Source organism: Moschus berezovskii, chromosome 22 (assembly GCF_049115385.1).
Source record: "Moschus berezovskii isolate FMDL1 chromosome 22, NW_MosBer_1.0, whole genome shotgun sequence".
In the NCBI taxonomy this organism is placed as follows: Eukaryota; Metazoa; Chordata; class Mammalia; order Artiodactyla; family Moschidae; genus Moschus; species Moschus berezovskii.
This window is the reverse complement of record NC_142481.1, coordinates 15,766,409-15,791,414: the sequence shown is the minus strand read 5'-3', so window position 1 is coordinate 15,791,414 and position 25,006 is coordinate 15,766,409. Positions and strand designations below refer to the sequence as shown.

General features: G+C 47.4%; 2 protein-coding genes across 7 annotated transcripts in view; one reads left to right on the top strand and one right to left on the bottom strand.

The window, feature by feature from the left end:
- Nucleotides 1-597: 597 nt before the first annotated feature.
- Nucleotides 598-11,828, bottom strand: WDR87 (WD repeat domain 87). Its single transcript, XM_055413207.2, has 5 exons — nucleotides 11,754-11,828; nucleotides 10,711-10,881; nucleotides 7,480-10,358; nucleotides 6,757-7,028; nucleotides 598-6,376 (listed from the first exon to the last, which is right to left on the bottom strand). Exons 1-5 carry the CDS (start codon nucleotides 11,826-11,828, stop codon nucleotides 750-752), a joined length of 9,024 nt encoding a protein of 3,007 aa, XP_055269182.2. The 3' UTR covers nucleotides 598-749.
- A 7,759-nt stretch (nucleotides 11,829-19,587) lies between these two features.
- Nucleotides 19,588-25,006, top strand: part of SIPA1L3 (signal induced proliferation associated 1 like 3) — a 260,357-nt gene continuing 254,938 nt past the window's right edge. For 2 of the 6 annotated variants that reach the window (XM_055412262.2, XM_055412263.2), the window contains exons 1-2: nucleotides 19,588-20,043; nucleotides 20,143-20,506. The gene's annotated coding sequence lies outside the window, so the exon portion shown is untranslated. Of the gene's footprint in view, nucleotides 20,044-20,102; nucleotides 20,507-25,006 lie in introns of those variants that run through there. The other 4 variants (XM_055412268.2, XM_055412270.2, XM_055412273.2 and 1 more) reach the window with 3 other exon arrangements.

The window sequence follows — 25,006 nt, the reverse complement described above, 5'->3', positions numbered from 1 at the left end:
CCATGTCTAGGTTGGCAAAGGAAGTGAAAGACATAGCCTTCCCTCCTTTGCTTTCTGCTTTAACCTCAAATGGCCTCATCTTTTAATGCCATCCAGTAATGAGGTCACCAGGTGGTACTGGCTAGAACTTGAAGTTTTTCCCATATTCTGAGGATTTTCTTAACACCCACCATACCCGCTGTTTGGGAATTAGGCATCAGCATGCAGAACTACGATCAGGGAACTAGAGTCTGCCTCCACTGTGTACCCCCAAGATCCAAGGGCAAAATGCTAGGTCTTTTAATTCTAAAATTCATTTTCTTTCCATTGTATCAATGCCTCATATTAATGACAAATATACATTCATTTTTGTGCCAGGTACTTCCCTTCCTCTGGTCTTTAGGGGAGAATGGTGGGGGACAAGGAAGAAAGAGGACAAAGATAGACTCTTCTGCCAGAAGCCCTCTGGAGGGTGAGCACCGCTGGCTCTGGAGGAGTTTTCCCACTCTCAGGAGTAGGTGAGTGTCTGGTCTCCCTGGCTACCCTCCTAGAGAAGCAATGTTTGAGGAAAAAAGGACCCATCATGGTGCTTGTTGTAAATGAGAACCTCCTCTTTATTCCAGGTATAAAGGCTAGTTTCCGGAAATGGCCAGGGAAAGAGCTTTGGCCTGGCTCTACCTCCCTGTGAGCCCTAGGGGTAAAGGTCCAGGTCCTGGTGACAAGGCCTTTCTCCAGGTAGGAATAAAAGTCCCGCCCCCTCCAGTCCCAAATCAGAGAGTAGGAGCAGCTACATAGGGCAGTTCATTGGTGAGGTGTAAATCAGCTTCCGGCAGGCTCTTCCAGGCAAGCTCTAAGATCCCATACTGGGCAATGCCCATGGGGAGCATAGTATGCACATTGTTCTGCCCGGGGAGAGGAACCACCTCCTGGAATGCCAGAGGCTCTTTAGGGGCTTGAGAGCCACCACAGAGCAGGTGGTAGAACAACCGCTCCCCAGGGGCTAGCTCCACGGCCCTTAGGGCCTCTTTGTAAGTGACCTGTTGGAATTGGGGCTCTTCTCTCAGTAGCAGGTCCTGCATCAGCTTCTGGATTCGGGGAGACTTGAGCTGGTATAGGTCCATAAGACGGTTGAACTGTTCCATCCACGCAGCACTGTCTCTTGCGTATCGCTCCTGCAACATCCTCAGAACATGGTACAGTGCCACAAATGTCTCCCACAGAGGCACCTCCTCCTCTACTTTAGAGACGGGTCGTGCCTTCTTCTCCAACTTGGGCAACGTGGCAAACCTGCCCTTATCCTTAAAAGCCCAGAAGTCTTTCTGAAACATCAGCGCCAGGGTTTGTTTTTCAACAGGGTCCAGGGCACCTGTGAAGATATCTCTTGTGGCAGAATCATAGTATTGCATCTCCATCCCCCTGAGAGCAGTGGCTATCTGCTTCACCCGTGCACTCCGGTAAGGCTCTCCCAGAAGATGCCAGTTGATAGCCTTCGGGTCTGGGATCCCTTTGGTAGCTAACAGAGACTTTGGTGTGGAGCCAGCCAGACGTTTGAGCCAGCTCTCCTTTTCCCTTCCTTTGATGGGAGGGATCACTTTCAGGTACTTTGGACCCAGGGGCTCCTTACTGGACTTGGAGACACGTGTGCCTCGGGATTCCATGATCTGCTTGTGATGGTACACAATGGCTTCGAGCTTGGCCAAGTGCATCCACTCTAAGTTCTCCTTTGTGGTGAGGTCTTTGAGAAGCTGGCACAATCGGTGGAAACTATCCCTGGAAAGCTGTTCTCCTGCCTCCATCTTTTCTAGGACATGGTGGATCCACTCTACATCTGAGACACTGATGTCTGTGTAGATTTCCTCAGCCAGGATTTTGGACAAAGGTAATTGTACCTCACTCTGTTTCTTCAGAGATGGATGACGCTGCAGGATCCACTGCCACTTGGCCCCCAGTGGTTTGCCTTGGAGTTTCTGAGCTTCTATGGTCTTCCTCAGTATGTGGGATAAATATGGGGTCTCTAAGCCAGGCTCCTGGGCCTCCAAAACTATATCCAAAACTTGTAGAGGTATGGGCTTATATTTCTTCAACAGTTCTTGTTTATCTATAAACCCTGCCCCTGGGAATACTCCAGGCTTCCCAAGTGCTATGGCCTTATCTTCCCAGGATATTTGTTTAGTTAGCACTGGCTCTAAGCCAGTTAGCACTGGCTTCTCTTTGCTCCCCAGAACGACTGAGATCAGTTGCTTGGCAGGGCTTTTCAGAACGTCCAGTTTTACAGCACTGCTTTTGATGTCAGGGATACTTTTTTCAATAGAAAGGACTTCTTCGCTTCCTCTTAAGTCCTTTTTTCCTTCTTCTGGTAACTTGTATATTTTTTTTCTTTTAAAAATTGCTTTTTTCTTGTCTACCTCTTCTTCTAACAAGCTTCTGTCCTCTCCTTCCTCTTTCTCACTCAAATGTTCCATCTCTTCATCGCTTGTGCTTTCCTCCTCAACCACTTCCTCTTTCCCCTCTTCCTTCTCTTCCTTTTCCTGCACTTTCTTCTTTTTTTTCTTTTTCCTTTTCTTTTTCGTCCCCTCCTTCCCTTCCTCTTCCTCCTTCCCCAACTCCTCCTCTACCATTTCCTCCTCCTTCACCTCCTCCTCTTCCATTTCCTCCTCTTCCTCTTCCTCCTCCTCTTCTTCCTCCTCCTCCTCAGACAAACTCTCTTGCTCTATTTCATCTAACAGGCATTCCATTTCTTTAAAAGAGCTCTCCTCACTTTTCACACTTTTCACCTCGTCTTCTTGATTGAGTAACTCTTCCTGTTGTGTATCAGCTGTCTTTAGCTTTTCTCTTTTTCTTGACTTTTGTTTAAGGAATGACTTTGCCTCTTCTTCTTCTGTTGTTTCTTCTTCCTCTGTTTCCTGTATGACATCTCTCTGTTGCCTGGCTAATACACTTTCTTGTTCAGTAATATTTTTCTCCCTCTTTATCAATCTTCTAATTTCCTTGGCTAGTCTTCTCTGCCTCTTAGCCAGTTTCTTCTCATCTATGGTAATTTCTGGTTGTTCCTCGGAAAAATCCCATTCTTTGGCATCAAGTTCATTCTGTACCTTGTTCAATTCCCTTTCCTTAAGGACAAATAACCTCTTTAACCTTGTCATCTCTATTTCTTCCTGGGTTAGTTTCCTTTCTTCTTTAGTAAGGCCTTGAAGTGTCTTTAAGACTTTGCTGCTCACTTTTAATGGTTCCTTGGAAATGCCCTTGCTTTCTTTAGCTAATTTCCTTAGTAACCTGGCTAGCTTCCTCTGTTCCTGGGCATATACTCTTTCTCCTCTGGTAAACTCCAGTTTTTCTTTGGCCATGTCTGTTTGCTCTGTGGCCAGGATCCTTTCTTCAAAGAGCAATATCTTTTCCTCTAGTGACAACTTCCTCTTGATTAGCTCTAATTCATCCTTAGGTGGTCTTTTCTTTTTGGAAGTTTCTTGAGTCTCTTCCTTGAAGAGAATTTCCTTTTGCTCAGCCAGTGTGTCTTTCTCCCAGGTCAGTATTTTCATTTCCATGTCCAGTGCCTTTTCTTCCCTGGTAATAGACCAGTCACCTCTGAGCTGGTTCAGTTCTTGGAACACTGCCCTCTTCCCCATGGCTAATTTCATTTTGTCATGGGCTATTTTGTGCTGTTTCTCAGCCAGGCTTCCCTCTAATTGGGTCAGTTTCTCCTCTACGGTGGCCAGTTTCTCCTTCTTCTGGAAGAGTTTCTCCTTTTCCTCCATTAGCTTCTTCTCTATCTGAACCAGCCTATTCTTATACATGTCAAGCTCCTCCTTCTCAGGGACTGATTTCTTTCTGTTCTGGATGAGGCTTTCTTGGAGCCAGATTAAGTTTTCCCTTCTCTGAGCCAATTTCACCTTCTCCTGAGCCAGTTTCTCCTTCTCCTGGGCCAGATTCTTTTGCCTCCAGGCCAGTATTTCCTTGGTTTTGGGAAGCTCTTTCATGTTCCGGACAAGCTTAGTCTTCTTCTGGGCCAGTTTCTGCTTATTCTTTATCAAATTCTGCCTTTTCTGGGCAAGTTTTGCCTCCTTCACCAGCAGTGTTTCCATATTCTGGGCCAGTTTTTTCTCTTTCTGGATTAGTAGCTCTTCCTCTTGGACCAGCTTCTGCTTTTTCTCCATCAGGTGCTCCCTCTTCTGGGTAAGTCTTTCCTCTTCTCCAGGAAGTTTTACCTTGTCTTGGGCTAGTTCCTTCTCTTCTTGGATCAGCAGCTCTTCTTCCTGGGCCAATTTATGCTTATTCTCCATCAGTTGCTCCCTTTTCTGATCAAGTGCTTCCTTTTCCTCAGACAGATTTTGTTTGTCCTGGGCCAGTCTCTTCATCTCCTGGACCAGCAGTTCTTCCTCCTGGATCACTGCTTTCTCTTCTGCATCCAGTTTCTCTTCTTGCGATGCCAGTGTTATCTCTTCCTGATCCAGCCTGTCCCCTTCATTGATCAGTTTCTCCTCTTCCTGATTCAGTTCCTCTTCTTTCAAAGCCAGTTCCTCCTCTTCCCAGGTCAGATCCTCCAGTTCCTGGGCTAGTTCCTTTTCTTGCCATGCTAGATCTAGCTCTTTCTGGGCCAGTTTATCCAGTTTCTGCATCATTATCTTTTTGACCTCAGCTAGCTTCCCTCCTTTCTTTGCTATGCTCTCTTCTTCTCGGGCCAGTTTCTCCAATTTTTTGGCTAGTCTCTTCCTTTGCTGGGCCAATTTCTCTGCATCCTGGCTCAGCATTTCCTCTGTTTGGGCTAGTTTTTCCTCATTCTGGATAAGCTTCCTCTCCATCTGGACCATTTTCCTGTCTTTCTCGGCCAGTTTCTCATACTCTTGGACCATTTTTCTCTCTTCCTGAGCTAGTCTCCTCTCTTCCTGTGCTAGCTTCTCCTCTTCCTGAGCCAGCTTCCTCTCTTCTTGGGCCCGTCTTCTTTCAGCCTGGGCCCGTTTTCGCTCAACCTGGGCCTGTTTGTATTCTTGGTGGATCTGCCTCTGCTCTTCCGTCATCGGTGCTTCTCCTCCTCCTCCTTCTTCTTCTGTTGTTGCTTCTGCTTCTTCTTCCCACTCCTGAGGCAGTTCTTCCTCCAGGGTCACTTCCTTCTGAGTCGCCAACATCTGCTCCCTGGCCCTGGCTGACATCTTTTCCCAGATCTGTGACCATTCATCCCATGTCCGCTTCATCTTGTCCCTTCTTCCTTGTCCCTCTTCTGCATCCGGGAACAGCTTCTCTTCCTCCTCAGGTAGTTGCTCCTCTTCCTGACGGTGCTGGCTTTCCCATGTTTTCTTCCATTCATCCCACGATACCCTTGTCTCACCGAAAGCATTTTTCCATTGATCCCAGGACTTCTTCCACTCCTGCCAAGACAGTTTTATCTCTTTAAGTGGTCTTCTTTCTTGCTCAACCACTTTCTCCTTTAATCTGGCCACCTCCTCCACTTCCTGACTCAAGCCCCTCTCTTCTTTGGCTATCTTCTCTTTTTTATCCACTTTTATCTCCTGCTGGACTGCTTTCCTCTGTTTAGAAGGCTTAGAGGATTTTTTCTCTTCTTTCTTTGATATTCGTTTTCCCTTGCTTAGGTCTGGTTCTACAAAAAGAACTTTCTTTTTCTTGCCTTTTTTTGGACTCATGTGGGTTTCCTGCAGGTCCTGCATGTCCTTTTCTGTCTTTTGCTCTTGGGTCTCTCTTGTCTCCTCTTCCATGCCTCTGAACACCATGTCCTCTCTAATTGCTGATCCATGAATAAAAACTGGTTTCTCCTCTGGCCAGGCTACATCCCAGTCAAGGTCCTCAAGCAGTTCCTCACTGTCTTTCTTCAGCAGGGGGCAGATCTCCTGAAATAGCTCCCAGCTGGGCCGTCGATCAGCCAGCATCTCCTGAGCTGTGGTCACTAGCTCATTGTTAAGAGCTTCTAACATTTTTGTCTGGGAACCAGATATCCTCAGGGTCATAAGACGACACAGGTCATCCCGCCACATCGAGCTATCTCTAGACCTGAGGCCAGGAGCTCCAGAGGCACCCCGCCCTGTGACTTGCAGCGGCTTCATAATTGAGTCTGTCCTTCCAGTATGTGGAAATTCCTCATATGTAACTTCAGCATCTGTTACTTTCCTTTTGCGCCTCTTCATGGTTTTCTGAGATACTGATTTCCGGCCTCTTTTGTCACGTTTCTTCCTCAACATCTCCATGGTCAAGGCCACATGATCCTTTGAGGCCTCTACCTCTGCAGATTTTTGTTCATCATCTTTTGCAACCTTTAGTATACTGGAGACTGAAGACCTAGCCTCCTCCACCTCAGTGGGTGCAGCTTCACTCTGATCACCTTCACCCTCTAAGGGACCTGGCTCTGTGCCAATTTCTTTGAGCTTCTTGAGGCTCCGCAACAATTTACGGGCTATAGGGAAAATCAGGAGATTCAGATAAGGAAAGCATGGGAGGCTTAGATAACACCCTTCCCAACTGAGCTAAGATGAACTGCCATAACAGAAGTAGTGACAGAGGGGGCTGAGGCCTTTAACAAAAGGCCTTCTCCTTGGTTTATCCCCAGTGCCTTCCTTCCCTCTTCCCCTCTCCACCCCACCTCTGCCAAGTCCTACAGAGATAGGTTTTGGGGTCCCTCTTAATTTGGGTGGATCCTTCCTAGGAGGGTTCTTTTCTGTGAAAGGATATTTTCACTTGTCTCTGCTCTTCTCTGATACCTCTTGTCTCACTTTAGCCCTAACTACCCTGCCTCTTGGGGACCCTGAGGCATGAATCAGATTACCCCATACATACTGTGCTTTCTGACTACTGGTCGGCCCCGTCTTGGGCCTTTGCTGTGCTTGAAGGCAGCTTCGGGTTCGTTAGGGACAGTATCAGTTTCCTGGGAAAGGGAAGTAAGTTCAGAAGCCCCTGAGACATCTAAAGTAAAAGTAGGCTTTTCATCACCCTGGTATAAGGTCAGGTTTTCATTCAATCGCTGCACCACTTGAGTATGAAGGATTTGGAGATCTGCGGCTCGCAGTCCCAGCAGACGGTCCAAGGGTTCATCCCCAACCATTTCCTGCCTATGAAAGTCAAAGGAGAGAAAGGACCATGCTGAATCAGGGACAAAAGGGAGAACAAGAAGGAAAGAAGTGTTATAGAACTGGCAGGAAACTGGGCAATGTAACTCACAGAGACAGCATATTTAGAGGAAATAATGGCCAAGAAGAAAGAAAAAGTCTAGGAAGTCAAGATGGTAATGAATGATCTTCCGGGGTAGGAGAAAAGGGTGAAAGGGGTTCTTAAAGAGGCAGGGGACAAACAGGAACAGGAGAAGAAATGGAGAAAGGAGTGGGCAGTTAGGGGATCATCAGATAGTCTAGGAAAGGGAAAAGACTATGAACAAGAAAAAAAGACAGGAAGAGCTCCTGAACAGAGATGAAGAGACAGTGAAGGAAGGGAAGGGGGAAGTAGGGAAAAGGAAGAAGAAAATCAGAAGCTAGTAAAGAACGGAGGAAGGCACAAAGAACTTACTGCATCTCCCGGAAAGTCTCTCGATTCTGGACCAAGTTCACGAGTGAGGTCTTAGAATGGATTCCAGTGTCAGCCATGAGGCTCAGGGTCTTATTCCTCACTCTGTCATCTTTGTCCATTAGTCCTTGGGCCAGAGGCACAGCAAAGAGATGAGTAATCATTCCTAGACGCTTCAGCCCTTCCCAGGCCAGCTCTCGAATCAGTGGGTTGGAATTGGTTGTATCATCCAATAGACGGTGGGCTGTTTCAGAGCGCAGGGGTGGAGACACCTGGTAAGAGGCAAAGATCTGCCCGAGGGCACCAATACAGCACTGGTACTTCAGTGGAGTGGCATGGATTATAATACTGAGAATTGTCTCTATTAGGCTATTGATAGCAATTTCACTCATCTTTTTTCCCAGCCAACTGCGGTTTGCTGAGTCTGTAAGAACGGTGTAAGTGATATCCTTGGACGCTCTTGTGAGGAGGAAGTCTTCATCTTCCTTTTCATGTATGTATTGTCCCACATCACTTATAGCTCTTGCCCGGCTGTGCCAGAAGAAGAATTGTTGAGACTTGTCCCATTCCAGCTCCCGCACAGGTGAGTGCAGGCTGCACTGCAGGTATATCGGGCTGCCCTCTGGCCAGAGACGGGCCCGGATCACCGAGTTAGGGATGTAGCAATCTGGAGCCAAGAGCCATTTCCGCCCGTGACCAAAGTAGCACTGCAGTATCTGATAGGGGTTGAGTTCATCCCAGGTAGTCAGCTGTAGCTGGGGAGGAAGCACATAATGGAAATAAGGTGGTTTTTTCACCTGCGACGCATCAGCTTCCTTATACCTGGAATCATGCTTGAAGGAAGAGAGTAGCACAGGGCCCCCTTGCTCATCTTCTTCAATGACATGTGGCACATTATGATCAAAGGCAATGGCCCGATGATTGACGAGACTCTCCAGACCCACCAGTTGCTGCTGCCCGTGTCCAGGGTAGATATACTTGGGCACAAACATGGTCTCGAAGGAGAAAAAGAAGCTTGGTATGAAAGGCTTAGGGACTTCGAGCACTTCATCTGTCAGACCCATAAGGGAGAGGCGAACCAGCAGGGTTGCAGGAAGCAGCTTTAAACAGGACACCAGATAAAGACTCTGGTTGAAAGTTACAAGCAGGTCACCCCGGTCATTTGCAAAGCAGAGTGGGCCAAAGTGCAGTGATGAGTCCAGCATGGCTATGAGTCTCCCATGAAAGTTCCAGATCCGGACAGAGCCGTCACTGCCACCCGTGACAAAAAGACTCAGGGACAGGCAGACATCAAAAGAGATGATGGTGCATTGGTGCAAAGGCAAGGTCTCTATGAACGTTGAGCCATCTTGTGAGCCAGAAGACAGAAAGTCATGGAACTTCCAGAGACGCAGGCAGTTAGTCTGGGTGATGGCACCCACTGACTTGGGCAAGAGTATCAAGTGTGTTAGCTGACAGCTGCAGAGAATGCTCGCAAGGGTCCGCAGTTTCACTCTGACCCCTTCAAGCACAGCTTCTGAGAGGTGTATGTAGTCATCCATTCCGTAGGAACAGAGCAAAGAATTTTCCCGGCTACCAGAGAGCCCTCCGGGCAGTGTAGAGAGGGCTAAGACGGCCCCAAAGTGAATGTATGTCTCAATCCGGGCACAGCTGTGCTGGGAGAGCACTCTAATCACACCACTCTGGTATCCAGAGAACATGAGTCCTTCTAGACCCCGGCCCAGGTGAAAGTGCCCATAAGCCAGGCACTGCACCAGGTCCTGAGAATCTGGTGAGGTACATAAGAGATACTTGGCCATGCAAGGGGATCGGGTAGTGTCAAAGACCAGCACGTCTGGGCTGCCTGTTGCTACAAAGAGCTCCTCTTTACTGGGGTCATAGGCCCAATCCGTGGCCTGGTCCAGGATTGAGAAGGGCCAGGTGATGACCAGGAGATTCCCCGTTAGCGGGGACACGAAGCGCAGCAGGCCATCCTCAGTGGTGCAGAGGATCCGGAACCAGTTACTGCCACAGCGGATCCGGCGCACCTGCTGGGGAGCGGAGCCACAGACATTGAAGAGGCTATAGAAGGAGGGCAGGCTGCGCAAGGAGAAAGAGTGGGTAGTCTGGCAGAAGAAAGTGGTGCCATCGATAAACTGGAGCCGATACAGCTCCTCGCCCAGTTCGAGCCGCCGCAGCAGATTGCCTGAAGTCAGGTTCCACTCCTTGATTATGCCTTCCCGGCCAGCTGTGAGCAGGGTGTGGGCTTCTGGCTGGCTGCGGATACAGATCACCGAAGAGAAGTGGGCCTTGAAAGTGTGGAGGGAGTGGCCCCAGTTGAGGTTCCACACTTGGATCTCCCCAGTCTTGTTTCCAGCGTAAAGAAAGCCCTGCTCAGAACAGGTGAAGCAGCAGGTGATCGAGGAGCCACTGATGGTGGAAGAGAACTTCTTCACCTCTGCCAGGAGGCCATGGCCCTGGTGCTCCAGGACCCTCACCATATTCTCGCACATGGCAATCAGGGAGCCATTGGGGCCATTCAGCACGATGTCATGGACCAACTCGTCACCAGGCAGGGTGACCATGTGCGCTATTTGGAGACCCCTGCCGCTGCGCTCAATGGTCCAGGTGACCACTGCCCCCATGATGCCCGACAGAAGCATCTTCATTTCTGGGTCATAGAAGAGGCAGGTGATGTTAAAGCGACAGGGTACTACCCCCAGGGATTTGAATGACCGAAAGTGGTCCCCGAAGAGCCGCAGGAGCAGGTCACCACAGTAGACCACGAGGATATGAAAGGAACCTGTGTGGACCATGGACTGGATGGGTGGCAATCGATCTGTCATGGAGAACGTTCTCTTCTCCACCATGTCCTCAGTTTTGCTCTTCATCCATACTACAGCCTGAGAGAGAATAAGGTGGAAACTATCTAGGATAGATAGTAGAAGAGGAAAGGGCAGAATAGTCAGGTATTTTTCTCTTGCTAAGGAGAAGTTGGAAGATCCTAGAGTGACTTTACCCACTGGTTTGAGGAAGTAGAAATACTGTAAAATCACGAAATCTAGGACTCTTTGCCTAACCTTGGCCTACTTCAGGAGAAGAATAAAATCTACTCAACATGGAGGAGGACTCCTGGGTCCAGATCATGTTCACTCAAGGGAGTATATCTTCCTGGATTAATCTAGGGTCAGAGGTTACATGGGCATGGCCCCCACTTAGAATGGGCTAAGGAGAAGAAAGACTGGGGAGTTTTACCTGTATTTCTTTTGTGCTTGTTGTCACCCAAGAGAGGGAAGAAAAGAAGTGGGCGTCACTGAAATAGTAGCATATAAGTGGCATGTTTTGAGGATGGCGAGACTCTTTGAACAGGATCTGGGACCGGTCACTCAACACAACTACATCAGTCTTCAGGTCATCTACATTTTGCTGGGAAGAGGCATGGCATTAAACTCAGAGACCAGAAACACATATGCACTAAATATATTCTCACACAAGTCACAATCGAAACCATTGTCAAAGTTCTGCCTCAGCCCCGAGGATCACTCCTGTGACACCCACACATGCAGTTTATCACCTGTGGGACACCTGCACTACACAAGCATGGAACAAAACCCTCAACACAAGAGTGAACCAAACCACTGTGGGGTCTATGTGGGCATCAGGGGAAACTGATATTCCTTCCAACGTGAAGTTAGCTATACCTGTCCTTGAACATAGGGTACATATGTCATGAAAGAAACATTTAACAGATTTTCAAGGCAAGTACACTGCCATATGCCCACATGTAAAGTAACGGGGGTCCCAAAAGTCAGTGCAGCTTTATTAAAGCCTAAAATTGCACTAAATAAGACTTTTAGGACATGCTACCTGGCCTTTAAATTTGACACAGGACAATAACCTGTCTATACACACACATATACACACATATGTATAAATGATCCCATGGTGATAGAGCACCTGGCATCCTTCTACAAAGAGCCAAGCCACAGCAAACCTGAGGTTGGCAAATGTTCTCTCTGGTGCCTCCTTCCTTCTCGTCTAGAAAAATCTCTCTTCCCAGATGGTGAGTTCTTCTGACAGTGCTCCAAAGTGTTCACCTCTCATTATCAAAATGTCCCAGCAAGAGGTCTCTAAGCTCACTTGGAAGTTGATGGCCCACTTTCTGCTATGGGGATAGTTGTCCTTATGATCTTCCCCCCTGCCTCCTCTTTCCATGGAGGATCTATGCTCCTCTGAAAGGCTCACAACTGTTCTAATAGACAGGGGCCAATAACATGTCTGTCCTACATATACATTACCTTGCCTTCCTGTATCATGTCACTTAGAAGGTATTTAAAGTCCTTCCACAGGGGGATGAGTCTGGGAGAAGTCATCACGTCGATTATCTGCTGGTCTTCCTCAGGACTGTTGTTTAAAAACCGGTGGGAATCCGAAAGAGGCCAGCTTAGCCACTGCTGCTTTTTGAGACCTGGAAATCAGAAGTCCAGAGCCATGAACTCATGCTTATTGGACACTTTTTAAATGTTAGGAACTATGCATAAGACATACGTTCTTAGGAGGAGAAGGGGACGACAGAGGAAGAGATGGTTGGATGGCATCACCGACTCAGTGACATGAATTTGAGCAAGCTCTGGGAGATGGTGAAGGACAGGGAAGCCTGGCGTGCTGCAGTCCATGGGGTTGCAAAGAGTCGGACATGACTGAGTGACTGAACAACAACAACAGCCCGGGGAGGTAGATTCTCATTTGAGAAAACTGAGGCTTGGAGAGGGTAAATAAAGGAAGTGGGGCTTGAATCTTAGCATGGGCTGTCAGATCCAATAGGATATTCTAGGGGAAGGAAGCAGAGAAACCTAAAGGGGATGGAAAGGAATACTGTCACCGGCAAATATTCTTTGTTGGTGGTGGGCTGTCAAGAGAGCTTTTTGCAAGGACTAGTAGTTCCCAAAGTGTGGTCCCGTGACCTGCACCATGATTCCTGGGGGAGAGGTTCGTCTTAAAATGCAGATCCTTAGGTACTGAGGGCTTCCCTGATAGCTCAGTTGGTAAAGAATCTACCTGCAATGCAGGAGACCCCAGTTTGATTCCTGGGTCAGGAAAACCTGCTGTAGAAGGGATAGGTTACCCACGCCAGTATTCTTGGGCTTTCCTGGTAGGCTCATCTGGTAAAGAATCCACCTGCAATGCGGGAGACCTGCACTGGATTCGATCCCTGTGTTGGGAAGATCCCCTGGAGAAGGGAAAGGCTATTCACTCCAGTATTCTGGCCTGGAGAATTCCATGGACTGTATAATCCATGGGGTTGCAAAGAGTTGGACATGACTGAGTGACTTTCACTTGGTACTGAAGCAGAACCATGGCAGTGGGATCCTGAGTCTTTCCCTTGTAACAAGCTCCCTAGGTGACTCAGTGGATGTTTAAGTTTGACTCCTGAAACAGGAAATCAAAATAAAAGGTGCCCAGGACTAAGAGTCAGCCCCACGTAGTCCAGCTGGAGAAAGAATCCAGTCATTCAGCCATGCATGCTTTCCCAGGTTTGTGGAATCAAGTCACTTTCTTGTGTGTGATACATCTGCTATTCACCTTCTTCCTCCCATTCCCTTCTCTCTAGCCTTCATGAGGATAAACCTCTACTTTTTCTGACTGGATGTGAATAAAGCCTACTTTTAACAAGTCCCCTTTGTCCGGGAGTCTATCATTACTGGTCTGACAATGGACTTATTTTCCTTATTTGTATTGATAATATGAAAATGCCAGTCTCGCCTACTTCACAGAATTGTTGCAAGGATCAAAGATGATAATTCCTGTGAATACCTTTTAAAGTATACTCTGAAGCAACAGACAATTATGACTGCTGTTTTTAGGCTGGTTTGGTTCTCCAGAGAAGTAGTTATTTCCTCCCAACCTATACTTTGTACTTTCCAGTTGCTCTGGAAACATTCAGTTCAGTTCAGTTCAGTTCAGTTCAGTCGCTCAGTCGTGTCCGACTCTCCGCGACTCCATGAATCACAGCACGCCAGGCCTCCCTGTCCATCACCAACTCCCGGAGTTCACTTAAACTCATGTCCACAGAGTCGGTGATGCCATCCAGCCATCTCATTCTCTGTCGTCCCCTTCTCCTCCCGCCCCCAACCTTTCCCAGCATCAGAGTCTTTTCCAGTGAGTCAACTCGTCGCATGAGGTGGCCAAAGTATTGCAGTTTCAGCTTTAGCATCAGTCCTTCCAATGAACACCCAGGATTGATCTCCTTTAGAATGCAAAGGTTGGATCTCCTTGCAGTACAAGGGACTCTCAAGAGTCTTCCAACACCACAGTTCAAAAGCATCAATTCTTCGGCGATCAGCTTTCTTCACAGTCCAACTCTCACATCCATACATGACCACGGGAAAAACCATAGCCTTGACTAGACGGACCTTTGTTGGCAAAGTAACGTCTCTGCCTTTTAATATACTATCTAGGTTGGTCATAACTTTCCTTCCAAGGAGTAAGCGTCTTTTAATTTCATGGCTGCAATCAGCATCTGCAGTGATTTTGGAGCCCAAAAAAATAAAGTCTGACTCTGTTTCCACTGTTTTTCCATCTATTTCCCATGAAGTGATGGGACCAGATGCCATGATCTTTGTTTTCTGAATGTTGAGCTTCAAGCCAACCTTTTCACTCTCCTCTTTCACTTTCATCAAGAGGCTTTTTAGTTCCTCTTCACTTTCTGCCATAAGGGTAGTGTCATCTGCATATCTGAGATTATTGATATTTCTCCCAGCAATCTTGATTCCAGCTTGTGCTTCTTCCAGCCCAGCGTTCCTCATGATGTACTCTGCATATAAGTTAAATAAGCAAGGTGACAATATACAGCCTTGACGTACTCCTTTTCCTATTTGGAACCAGTCTGTTGTTCCATGTACAGTTCTGACTGTTGCTTCCTGACCTGCATACAGGTTTCTCGAGAGGAAGGTCAGGTGGTCTGGTATTCCCATCTCTTTCAGAATTTTCCACAGTTTCTTGTGATCCACACAGTCAAAGGCTTTGGCATAGTCAATGAAGCAGAAATAGATGTTTTTCTGGAACACTCTTGCTTTCTCCATGATCCAGCAGATGTTGGCAATTTGATCTCTGGTGCCTCTGCTTTTTCTAAAACCTGCTTGAACATCTGGGAGTTCACGGTTCACACATTGCTGAAGCCTGGCTTGGAGAATTTTGAGCATGAATTTACTAGCATGTGAGATGAGTGCAATTGTGCGGTAGTTTGAGCATTCTTTGGCATTGCCTTTCTTTGGGATTGGGATGAAGACTGACCTTTTCCAGTCCTGTGGCCACTGCTGAGTTTTCCAAATTTGCTGGCATATTGAGTGCAGCACTTTCACAGCATCATCTTTCAAGATTTGAAATAGCTCAATTGGAATTCCATCACCTCCACTAGCTTTGTTCGTAGTGATGCTCTCTAAGGCCCACTTGACTTCACATTCCAAGATGTCTGGCTCTAGGTGAGTGATCACGTTATTGTGACTATCTTGGTCATGAAGATCTTTTTTGTACAGTTCTTCTGTGTATTCTTGCCACCTCTTCTTAATATCTTCTGCTTCTGTTAGGTCCATACCATTTCTGTCCTATATCGAGCCCATCTTTGCATGAAATGTTCCCTTGGAATCTCTAATTTTCTTGAAGAGATCTCTTGTTTTTCCTGTTCTGTTGTTTTCCTCTGTTTCTTTACATTGATCACTGAGGAAGGCTTTCTTATCTCTCCTTGCTATTCGCTGGAAACATTACAGCTAAATTTATAGTCTGGCCAGCAGGGAGCAGTGGAAGCCATCCTTGCACCTGCCAGATGAAGGAAAACTGGTGAACTTTAAAAAAGTAGTAGTCCCCAAAGGGTGATCCTCAGGACAGCAGCATCAACATCACCTGGGAACATGTTAGGAATGCAAATTACCAGGTCTTACCCTCAACCTAATAAATATTAAAGTCATAAGGGTAGGGCCCAAAACTGAGTTTTAAGCAGCCAATCTTAAAGTCTGGGAACTGGTGGTTTGGAGAACTCTTGGAATTCCAGGTCATTTGGCCGGGGCATCCTGAAGTAAGGTCAGCAGAACCCACCCTTTGGCATGGCTAAGCCTAGACTGTGTGTTTCCACAGAGACATGATGGCTGGATCTGGGGCAGGGGGAGCAGCAGGCAAAGCTTATCATCATCTCATGTGTAGGGTGGGTAAGAGCCCTCCCCCCAAAAAAATAAAACCCCACATCAATCACTTCATGAGTTCTTGAAAGAATTCTGAGAGGCAGATCCTGTAACCTCCATTGTATGGATAAAAAATGTGAATTCAGAGAGGTACGGATGCAAACAGAGCTACACGTGGTAGGCTCAAGACTAAGACTCAACCCACAGTTCAGGATTCTCTTATCCTTTCAGAGAAGCAGGAGGTTCTCCCAGCTGAGGCTAAGTGAGCTCTCTGCCTCACAGACCCACCGATGGGAGCTGGGGATTGGCTTTCAGACATTAGCATCCTGTTTCTTCTCTCCCAAAAGCTGTGCGCTGTGCTCCTGCTGTATTTTTCCATTCTATTTCCCTGTGACCCTGCACTTGCTGACCGCCTTTGAGGAGCCACTGTGACCTGCTGAAATGGATTGGTGGGTGGCCCCTCAAGCCAGGGCTCCATAGCTCAGAACTACACCTGCCCCTCCAGCTCCTTCTTGAGGCCCCAGAGCTACTGAGAGAGTGGTCACTTGGAGTCAACAAATCTGCCGTCACTGCCATAAATTTCCATTTTTCCTAATATCTCCTCTGGGTTCAGCTTCTCTTGACCAGCTTATAAAAAGCAAGTGGTTGGGACCTTGGGGGCATATTCTTTGGAGGTTAGTAAGAAAGAAGTCCTCCAACCCCCAAACCTCTGTTTGTTGTTATTTTGGGAAGTTTTGTTTGTTCATCTTTTTTGTGGGATCTTAGTTCCCCGATCAAGGATCAGATATGTGCCCCCTGCAGTGGAAGCACAGAGTTCTAACCACTGGAATGCCAGGGAATTCCCTGTTTTTCTGTTGTTCTTTTGGCCACTTTCTCCCATCTTATACACCGGTCTCCTTAGAGGAAACCTCTCCTATGATCTCCCACTTTGATTCCCTAATCCCACTACCTGTCCTTTTTTTTTTCTTTGAATGAATTTTATTTTTTTTCCCTATCTCTCATTATCTTTTTTTTTTACATGTGTTCCCCATCTTGAACCCCCCTCCCACTTCCCTCCCCATCCCATCCCTCTGGTTCATCCCAGTACACCAGCCCTGAGCATCCTGTATCATGCATTGAAACTGGACTGGGGATTCGTTTCACATATGATAATATACATGTTTCAATGCCATTCTCCCCCATTACCTGTCCTTAAAATCAAGTCTGGAGTGAGTTTCAGATGCCTTAAGCCCAATGATTTTTACTTTTTAATATCTTGATACCGAAAGATGATATAACGGGAAGTCATGCAGCCAACCTAGGGGACTCAGTATGTGTGTGCCGAGATATGGTATGTAATACTGACTACGGAGACAAACTAGGTCTATTATTGAACACTGATGCTGGCACCACATCCTTTTTGTTAATTGCAGTTCATTCCAAGTTACGCTCTGTTGATGGTGGTGGGATTAAAGGCCAGCATCCTGTGAGCCCTGCCTTTGTAATACAGAGAAATGACTCTAGGGGGCACTGCACTCCACGTCACTGTTGGGCCCTGTTTAAGAGGGAAAAGAACAAAGTATTTTGAGAATGTGTAACAGGGAAACCTGACCACCCTAAAGAATAGTGATGTGTGCTCCACGCTGTGAGGTAAAGCCCTGCATGGATCCTATAACCTTGCAGGTGGCTCTTATGTTTGGGGACAGAGATGCAGAAAGCCCAGATGGCATCAGTTGACTGCAAAGTTAGAGGGACTGGAAAGCCAGAGGGCAATCTCGACTTTTTTTTTTTTTTTAAATGACATTTCTAATAAGGAGCTAAAGTCTGTCCCCAAGGCCTGGGACTACTACTCTGGTCTTATAAGTGATGTCACAGCTAGGGCTGGGACTGGAATGCATTTAATACACTTTATGGAAAGAAACAATTTTCCAGGCTGAAAAACATGTATTACCAGGGTGGGCAAGTTCCTATTGGGTGAAGAGTTATCCATCCAGCATGAGAGTAGTGATAGCATCCAGAAATGATTAAGGTTGTAAAGTGGTAGCTAGGTATTTTACATATTTTAATACTATACAATAATTCTGTGACTTAGCTATCATCCTCCACTAATTGATAGCTAAGTCACAGAACCGACATGGTAAAAACATTCAAAACGTACTAAGGAACATATACTAAAAAGAAAGTCACTTGTCCTATTTCCCCTTCAGAAAGGTAACTCTGGTTGTCTTTCTACAGGTGTTCTGTATACACACAAGGATGTATGTGGAAAAATACTACTTTTCTTACACAAATGTTAGTATGCTATATTGTTGTTTAGTCACTAAGTCATGTCAGACTCTTTTGCAATCCCATGGACTCTAGCCTATCAGGCTCCTCTGTCCATGGGGTTTCCCAGGGAAGAATACTGGGGCCGGTTGTCATTTCCTTCTCCAGAGGATCTTTCAGACCTAGGGATTGAATCCATGTCTCCTACATTGGCAGATGGATTCTTTACCGCTGAGCCACCAGGGAAGCCCAGGTGCTATACACTGCATTTTTCTCACTTAATAATCTTAAAGATTAACTCATATTAAAACATACAGTTCTGTCTCATTTTTCAACAGTTGTCAGCTGCATTGACAATGGTATTCCATTGTCTGGCTGAACTATCATTTATTTATCTAACATCCATTAATAGAAATTGGGCAGTTTCCAGCCTTTTGCTATAACCCATGCCACAAATGAATATTTTTGTTAATGCCTCACAGTTTTAATTAACTTAAAATTTAAACCTGAAGCAATGTAAATCTTTTTTCATCAAACATAACTTATTTTAGATATACTGGCTTAAATGATTAAAATTTCACCTGTTTTTTAATGTAAATTTTAAAGTTGCAGATTTGGCTTGCATTATACTTCTATTAGAAAATCCCATGGATGGAGGAGCCTGGTAGGCTGCAGTCCATGGGGTCGCTAAGGGTCGGACACGACTGAGCGACTTCACTTTCACACGTTGGAGAAGGAAATGGCAACCCACTCCAGTGTTCTTGCCTGGAGAATCCCGGGGACGGGGGAGCCTGGTGGGCTTCTGTCTATGGGGTCACACAGAGCCGGACACGACTGAAGTGACTTAGCAGCAGCAGCATACTTCTATTAGACAGTATTGCTTTAGATTATCACCTTCCGATGGTGGTCTGGATTTCGGTTCCTTCAGAGTAGGAACCGAATCTATCTTGATTTCTCCCCTGTCCTGATAATCACCCAAGCTGGCATGAAGTAGGAGCCTAATACATTTTTGTTGAATGAATGAGCAAATGAATCACCCTCTGCCCCTCTCCCAGGAAGAAGAAATATATACTTCCCAGCTCAGTCTCATTCAGCATCTTCTTGGAAGGAAGGATGAGATGGGAAGGGTATTGACTGGGTTTTCTTGACCAAAGTGAAGTCACTCAGTCGTGTCCGACTCTTTGCGACCCCATGGACTGTAGCCCACCACGCTCCTCCGTCAATGGGATTTTCCAGGCAAGAGTACTGGAGGGGGTTGCCGTTTCCTTCTCCAGGGGATCTTCACGACCCAGGGATTGAACCCGGGTCTCTCGCATTGTCGGCAGACGCTTTACCCTCTGAGCCACCAGGGAAGTCAAAGAACCTTGCAATTCCAGCTAGTTCCTTCGGTAACCCCTTATGGAGTAGTAGGAATGCCAGTAAAAAAGGTCGGATCCTTGATTATGTCGGCAAGTGGATTAAATTTTAACAAAATCTCCCCAGCCATAGGTACTCAACAAACACTGGTTACCCTAAGAATGTGCGATCAACGAATGAATGATAGGTAACATGGCCTCCAGGGCAACCCCCTCGGTGGTGGTCAAGAGACTCCCGTCGAAGGCAGAGCTCCGGAAACTCCTACTACCGGGAGAGGCGACCAGACCGGAATCCCAAAACATTCTGGCATCCCTGCTCTCCGCGTAGGAGGGAAGAAGGGAGTGTCCGCCTCCTCAAGGCTGGGGCCGCGCCTGTTACCTGCGACGAGTGGGCTCCAGACAAGGGACGGGTAGGGCGTGTGTGGCGGCACTCCGAAGCTATGTATGTGAAGGGCCAGACCTAGAATAGGAGCGCCAGAGGAGCGACCTTGGGGATACTGAGGGAGGACTCTGCCAACAAAACGGTTAGCTCCCCAGCCCCGCGCCGGGCGGACTGACCAAGGCAAGGGGAGTGAGCGCGCGTGCGCACTCGCGCGCGCCCGGCAGGAAAAAGCCAGCGTGAGACCCCGCGCGCGCGCGCGTTCGAAAGGAAAAAAAAGTCTTCCCCGCGGGGGCCCGCGGCAATTTAGGCCGGAGTTGGCCGGCGAGCGCGCGTGCGCGAGCGCGCATAGACGCCTTTCTCTACAGCTCCCCTCGGTTGGGGGTCTACGCTGTCTTCCGCTGCTCCAGCTTCTCCAGAGGCTCGTGCCCTCGGGGTAAGTACCTCGCGCCTCGCGAAAAGGGAGACAGAGGGTTTACTGAAGGAAGGGAGGAGGCGGATAGAGCTGGGAAAAAGGAAAAAACCACCTTCGCAGAGCAAGGAACGCAGTCAACGGCTTGGAGTCTACAGAAGACACACCTCCATCCCTCACGCCCCTCGGGGCTGCGGAAGTACTCTGGAGACTCGAGCGGCACGGAGGCGACAGGTGGACTACCATTCCCAGAAGGCGGCGCGGCGCCGCGCCTACTGCTCCCGGCAGCATCTGCGCGTTAGGCTTTTTTCAGTTTGCGGCCGCCTAGAGCGAAACTACAGTTCCCAGGACGCCTCGCGCGAAGCGGCTTGGAAGTGGGCAGCCTGGAAGTCACTCGGGCCACTGGAGCTGGCGGCGTCTCCACAAGCGGCGCGGATCTGGACGCCGCGGTCGTGGGGCCCGCGGGGCGGGCAGCTGGGACACCCAGGTATGTGAATCCGGGTGCAGGGTTGGCCTTGCTCTAGGGTAGCGGGGAGTCGATGTCCAGTCGGACCCCGAGGGTCAGCGCGGGCGCGCTCCTGGGCGGACGGCCGGGTGTGGGCACCGGCTGTTGGGGGGCGGCGGCGTCACTCTCGCCCTCCGGACCTGGCTAGACTCGTGCCGCATGCTTCAACTTTCCAGACGAGCTACCCGGCGCCGTTGCGGAAAAGCATGGCATGGGTGTAGGTGGGTTCGCGTACGGACTCTGCCTCTCGAGAGGTGCGATCTAGGGAAACCGCGCCGAACCTCACTTTCTCCTTTCGCTCAAACCGGGGAAGAATAGTGTCTGTTTTATGCTGGGAATTCTGTTGAGATCCGATGAATAAAGCGTTTGGTACATAGAAGACACTTATTACTTGCTTGATTTATTGTTAGCTCCGGAGAAATGGGATGAAGGTATTATCGACTGAATGTGGTAAGCTGAGGGTGAGCCACATGGTTAGCACTCGGTGCAAGGTGGCTTTTGTTAGGCGAAATTATTTTGCTAAGAGCTTCGGTTTTGGAGGCAGAGCCAGGTTCAAATTTAGGTTCTAGCTTTTACCAGCTCTGTGACCTTGGGCGACAGACTTCACTGCTCTGTACCTTGGTTTTCTCTGTCTACAAAATGGGTATTTTTTAATAGCAGCCACCTTGTACAGTCGTTTTGAGGATGCAGTGAGAATACTGTTTTTGAAATGCTTAGAGCAGCAGCTGGCACATAGTCAGCATTTAATAAATGACCATTGATTCAGCGTTTTCCCCGTTTCTCCGAGACCCCCTGAGGGTGGGGCTCTGCCTGTAGTCTTGCTTTTCTAGTGGATCAGACTTATAACTGGTCTGGTTGACTTCCTCTCCTGCACCCTCAGGTTCCATCCGTGTAAAATGGGATAACAGTATCAGCCTCAGAGGGTTGTAAGGATTTGCTGATACAGTGTTCCCAGTCCAGAGCCATCTCTCACTAAGTAGCAGCTCTTATATATTATAATTGTTCTTCTTCCATGTGCTCCATCTGGCCCAGAGCTTGCCTAACTGTGGTGGGATGTAACATGACAGCCCTCAGCTCCCCCACATGTTCACTCCCAGCCTCAGTGTCCCATCTGTGAAATGATAGTCATAGGACATTTGTGCCAGGGTTGTTTCAATGATTCCAAAAGATAATTCATGTGTAGTGTTCAGCACAGGGCCAGGTGCATCCTAAGCACTTAATAAACATGCCTTGTTTTTCTTGATGGGCGGTTGCTGCTTATGTTTGTATTATAGTGCAGAGCAGGACAAGGTTAATATCCCCTCGCCCCTAATTTTTATTCACCAAAGGTAAAATTGTGGAACATATTGCCATATAAGGGGCTGAGAAGAAATGGCACTGACTAGCTACTATCAGCAGGCCACCTGCCCTCCCCCCAGCTCTCACACACTCCTGCCCCCAAATCGACCACTCTAGGGTTTTTAAGTGTTATACCACTGCTGCCCGCACTTGACTGTCTCAAAGCCCCATTAGCCCCCCAAGCTCCACCTCCACATGTGGGGCCTGTGTTCCTTGATGTCCTCTGCTAACTTGATGTCCCGTTGGGTGCCATGAACTCAAAACGTTAAATCGAAGCTCCTTTTCCTCCCAGACCCAGTAGTCACCACCTCGGCAGATGGACCAAGCCGGAAACCTGGGAGTCCTTCTTCTCCCCCAGGCTTCCCAGATGCAGTTGATTGGCAAGGAGGATCGTGCTGTCATTCCATAGCAACCATTTTGTTGGCCTGTTTTGGTCTCCTGTCTTATGGGCCACTGAAAGTCCCCCATGGCTACTGAAGGTGGCCTTTGCCAACACAGTTGAGTTATTTCTTTCAAGTCACCAAGGATGAATACATGTCAAACACTATCAGTAGGAGCCAGAGAAGGCACTGCAGACGTAGCCAGATGGCAGTGGCCACAAGTATGGAGTAAAAGCCCTGGCTGTCAGGGAGTCTTCTAGCCTGGCTAAGCTCGGCTGAGTCGCTCGCTTTCTTTCTGCAAAGTACCCAGTGTCAACGGGTTAGAATATCCTCTGTGCAACAGGCCCTCCTGAGTGTTCTGGGAGTCAGCACACGCACACCCAGAAAGAGGCTGGGCAGGGAGTATGTTAGCTCTCCGTTTAGGGTGAGTCTGTCATCAGATCTGTCATTGTAATTTCTTTTTTTTAAAGATTTTATTTATATATTCTTGGCTGTGCTGGGTGTTCCTTGCTGCACGTGGGTTTTCTCTAGTTGCAGTGAGCAGGGCTCACCGTTGTGGTGCACAGGCTTCTTTCTCTTTGCAGTGGCTTCTCTGGTTGCAGAGCACGGGTTATCTGAGTAGTTGTGGCTCACAGGCTTAGGTGCTTCTTGGCATGTGGGATCTTCTCAGACCAGGGATCAAACCCGTGTCCCCTGGGTTGGCAGATGGATTCCTAACCCCTAGACAACCAAGGAAATCCCTGTAATTGTAGTTTCATTTGGTGATGGGAACCTGTGGTCTCAAATTTGTTTTGGCCACTAAAATTACTTAAATGTGTTATTATTTTTTTATTAATTGATTGATTTTTTTTTTTTTTTTGGTTGAGCCATGTTGCTTATTGGATCTTAGTTCCCTGACCAGGCATCGAACCTGGACTTCAGCAGTGAAACCTCCAAGTCTTAAGCACTGGACTGCCAGAGAAGTCCCTCAAGTGCTTTTTTTGCATCTGAGGAAATAAAACAATGACTTTAAAACAGAAATCTTGGTCTTGATTGTTAGTGACAATAGCACGTGGGTTTTTAGCAGTCTGTGTGGAACAGTCAGAGTTAAACATGAGCCTGTTTTTCAGACATTGCAGTTGTTAGGCGGTAAATCAAAAATGGAATTTAGAATGTGCAGTGATTCGCGCCTTTTTTTTTTCCCCTGTGAAAGTTATTTTGCTTATATTTCAAACTTCAGTTTCAAAAAATGACCCAGGTTATGATAAGAGCTTAAACGTTGTGTGTATAATTTCCCAAATCTAAATTAAATGTCTGTATGTCTTGATAAAATAATTGAGTAGTCATTGCCTCTGAAGTAAAGACTGAACTGAACTGAAAAGGTTTTTAGCAGTTAGAATGAGAGGCTATTAGGACTGGTTTGTGCATTTGTGCTTTCTGTAAGACACTGCCTCTATTTCTTAGGACTTCTCTGATCATGGCCTTAATTTGTGTGTGTGTGCGCCTGAGGGTTGGTTGAATTTGGCTTTTAAAAAGTTATGCAAAGAAATGCATACTCGTAGTAAACTGTCAAGCATTACAGAGATAAGCAAGGGAAATAATAACTGCCACCCTCCATTCCAAAATCCCATCCCCCTAAGAAAACCATTTATTCAGACAGTGAGTATTTACTAAGTGTCCACTGTCAGGCTTTGAAGATGTCTGAGAGAACAGAGTAGATTCGTTACCTTTGGAAATTTGAGGGTGGATGCTCTCACCTTTTTCTGTGCTCGTTTGGATGTATGTATGCGTATAGTGGGGCATCATCCCTGGTGGCTCAGATGGAAAATAATCTGTCTGCAATGCAAGAGACCCAGGTTTGATCCACTGGAAAAGGGAATGGCGACCCACTCAAGTATTCTTGCCTGGAGAATCCCATGGACAGAGGAGCCTGGTGGGCTATAGTCCATGGGGTTGCAAAAGAGTCAGACGCTACTGAGTGACTAAACAGCAGCAATGCATATATCAACTGTTTTCTTTCTTCTCCCTCACCATTCCCCAGAAAAGGAGGAATCAAGCCACACATATTTGTAGCTCGATTTTTAAAAATATTTGATAGTGCATATCTCTTCAAATCATTACATACAGATCTGACTCATTCTTTTTAACAGCTAGACCCGCATTCTTCAGTGTGGAGAGACTGTGCTCCACACTGCCATTTCCCTGTTACTGGACATTTGCAGTATGTAAGATCTTTAGTTGTAGCATGTGAGATTTAGTTCCCTGACCAGGGATCAAACCTGGGCCCCCTGGATTGGGAGCGTGGGGTCTTAGCCCCTGGATTACCAGGAAAGTCCCTCTAGGTTTTCTGTTACATCTGCAAACACACATCCAGTAAGCATTCTGGTACATAGGCAGTACAGCATCGTGGCTGAAAGCATAAATTCTGGACAGCGACTAAGAGAGACAAGATCCTTGCTCTCCTAGGGTTTACATTCTAGCTGAGGGGACATGCAGTAAACAAGGTAATCTCAGGTAGTTTTAATTTCAGATGGAGGAAATAACAGCGTGAGGGGATGGAGTAGACTGGTGATGGGGAAGGGCTGGTTCCTTTCGCTTGTGTGACCCCAGAAGGCCTCCTAGGCCTCACTGAAGGGGAGTCATGTGAGCTGAGACCTGAATGAGCAAGAGGCACCAGCTGTGCCGAGAGCTGGGGGAAGACCATTCCAGGCTGAGGGAACAGGAAATGCAAAGGCCCAGGTGTGGGAATGTATTTGCTACAAAAACAGTATCATCGAAACTGGAG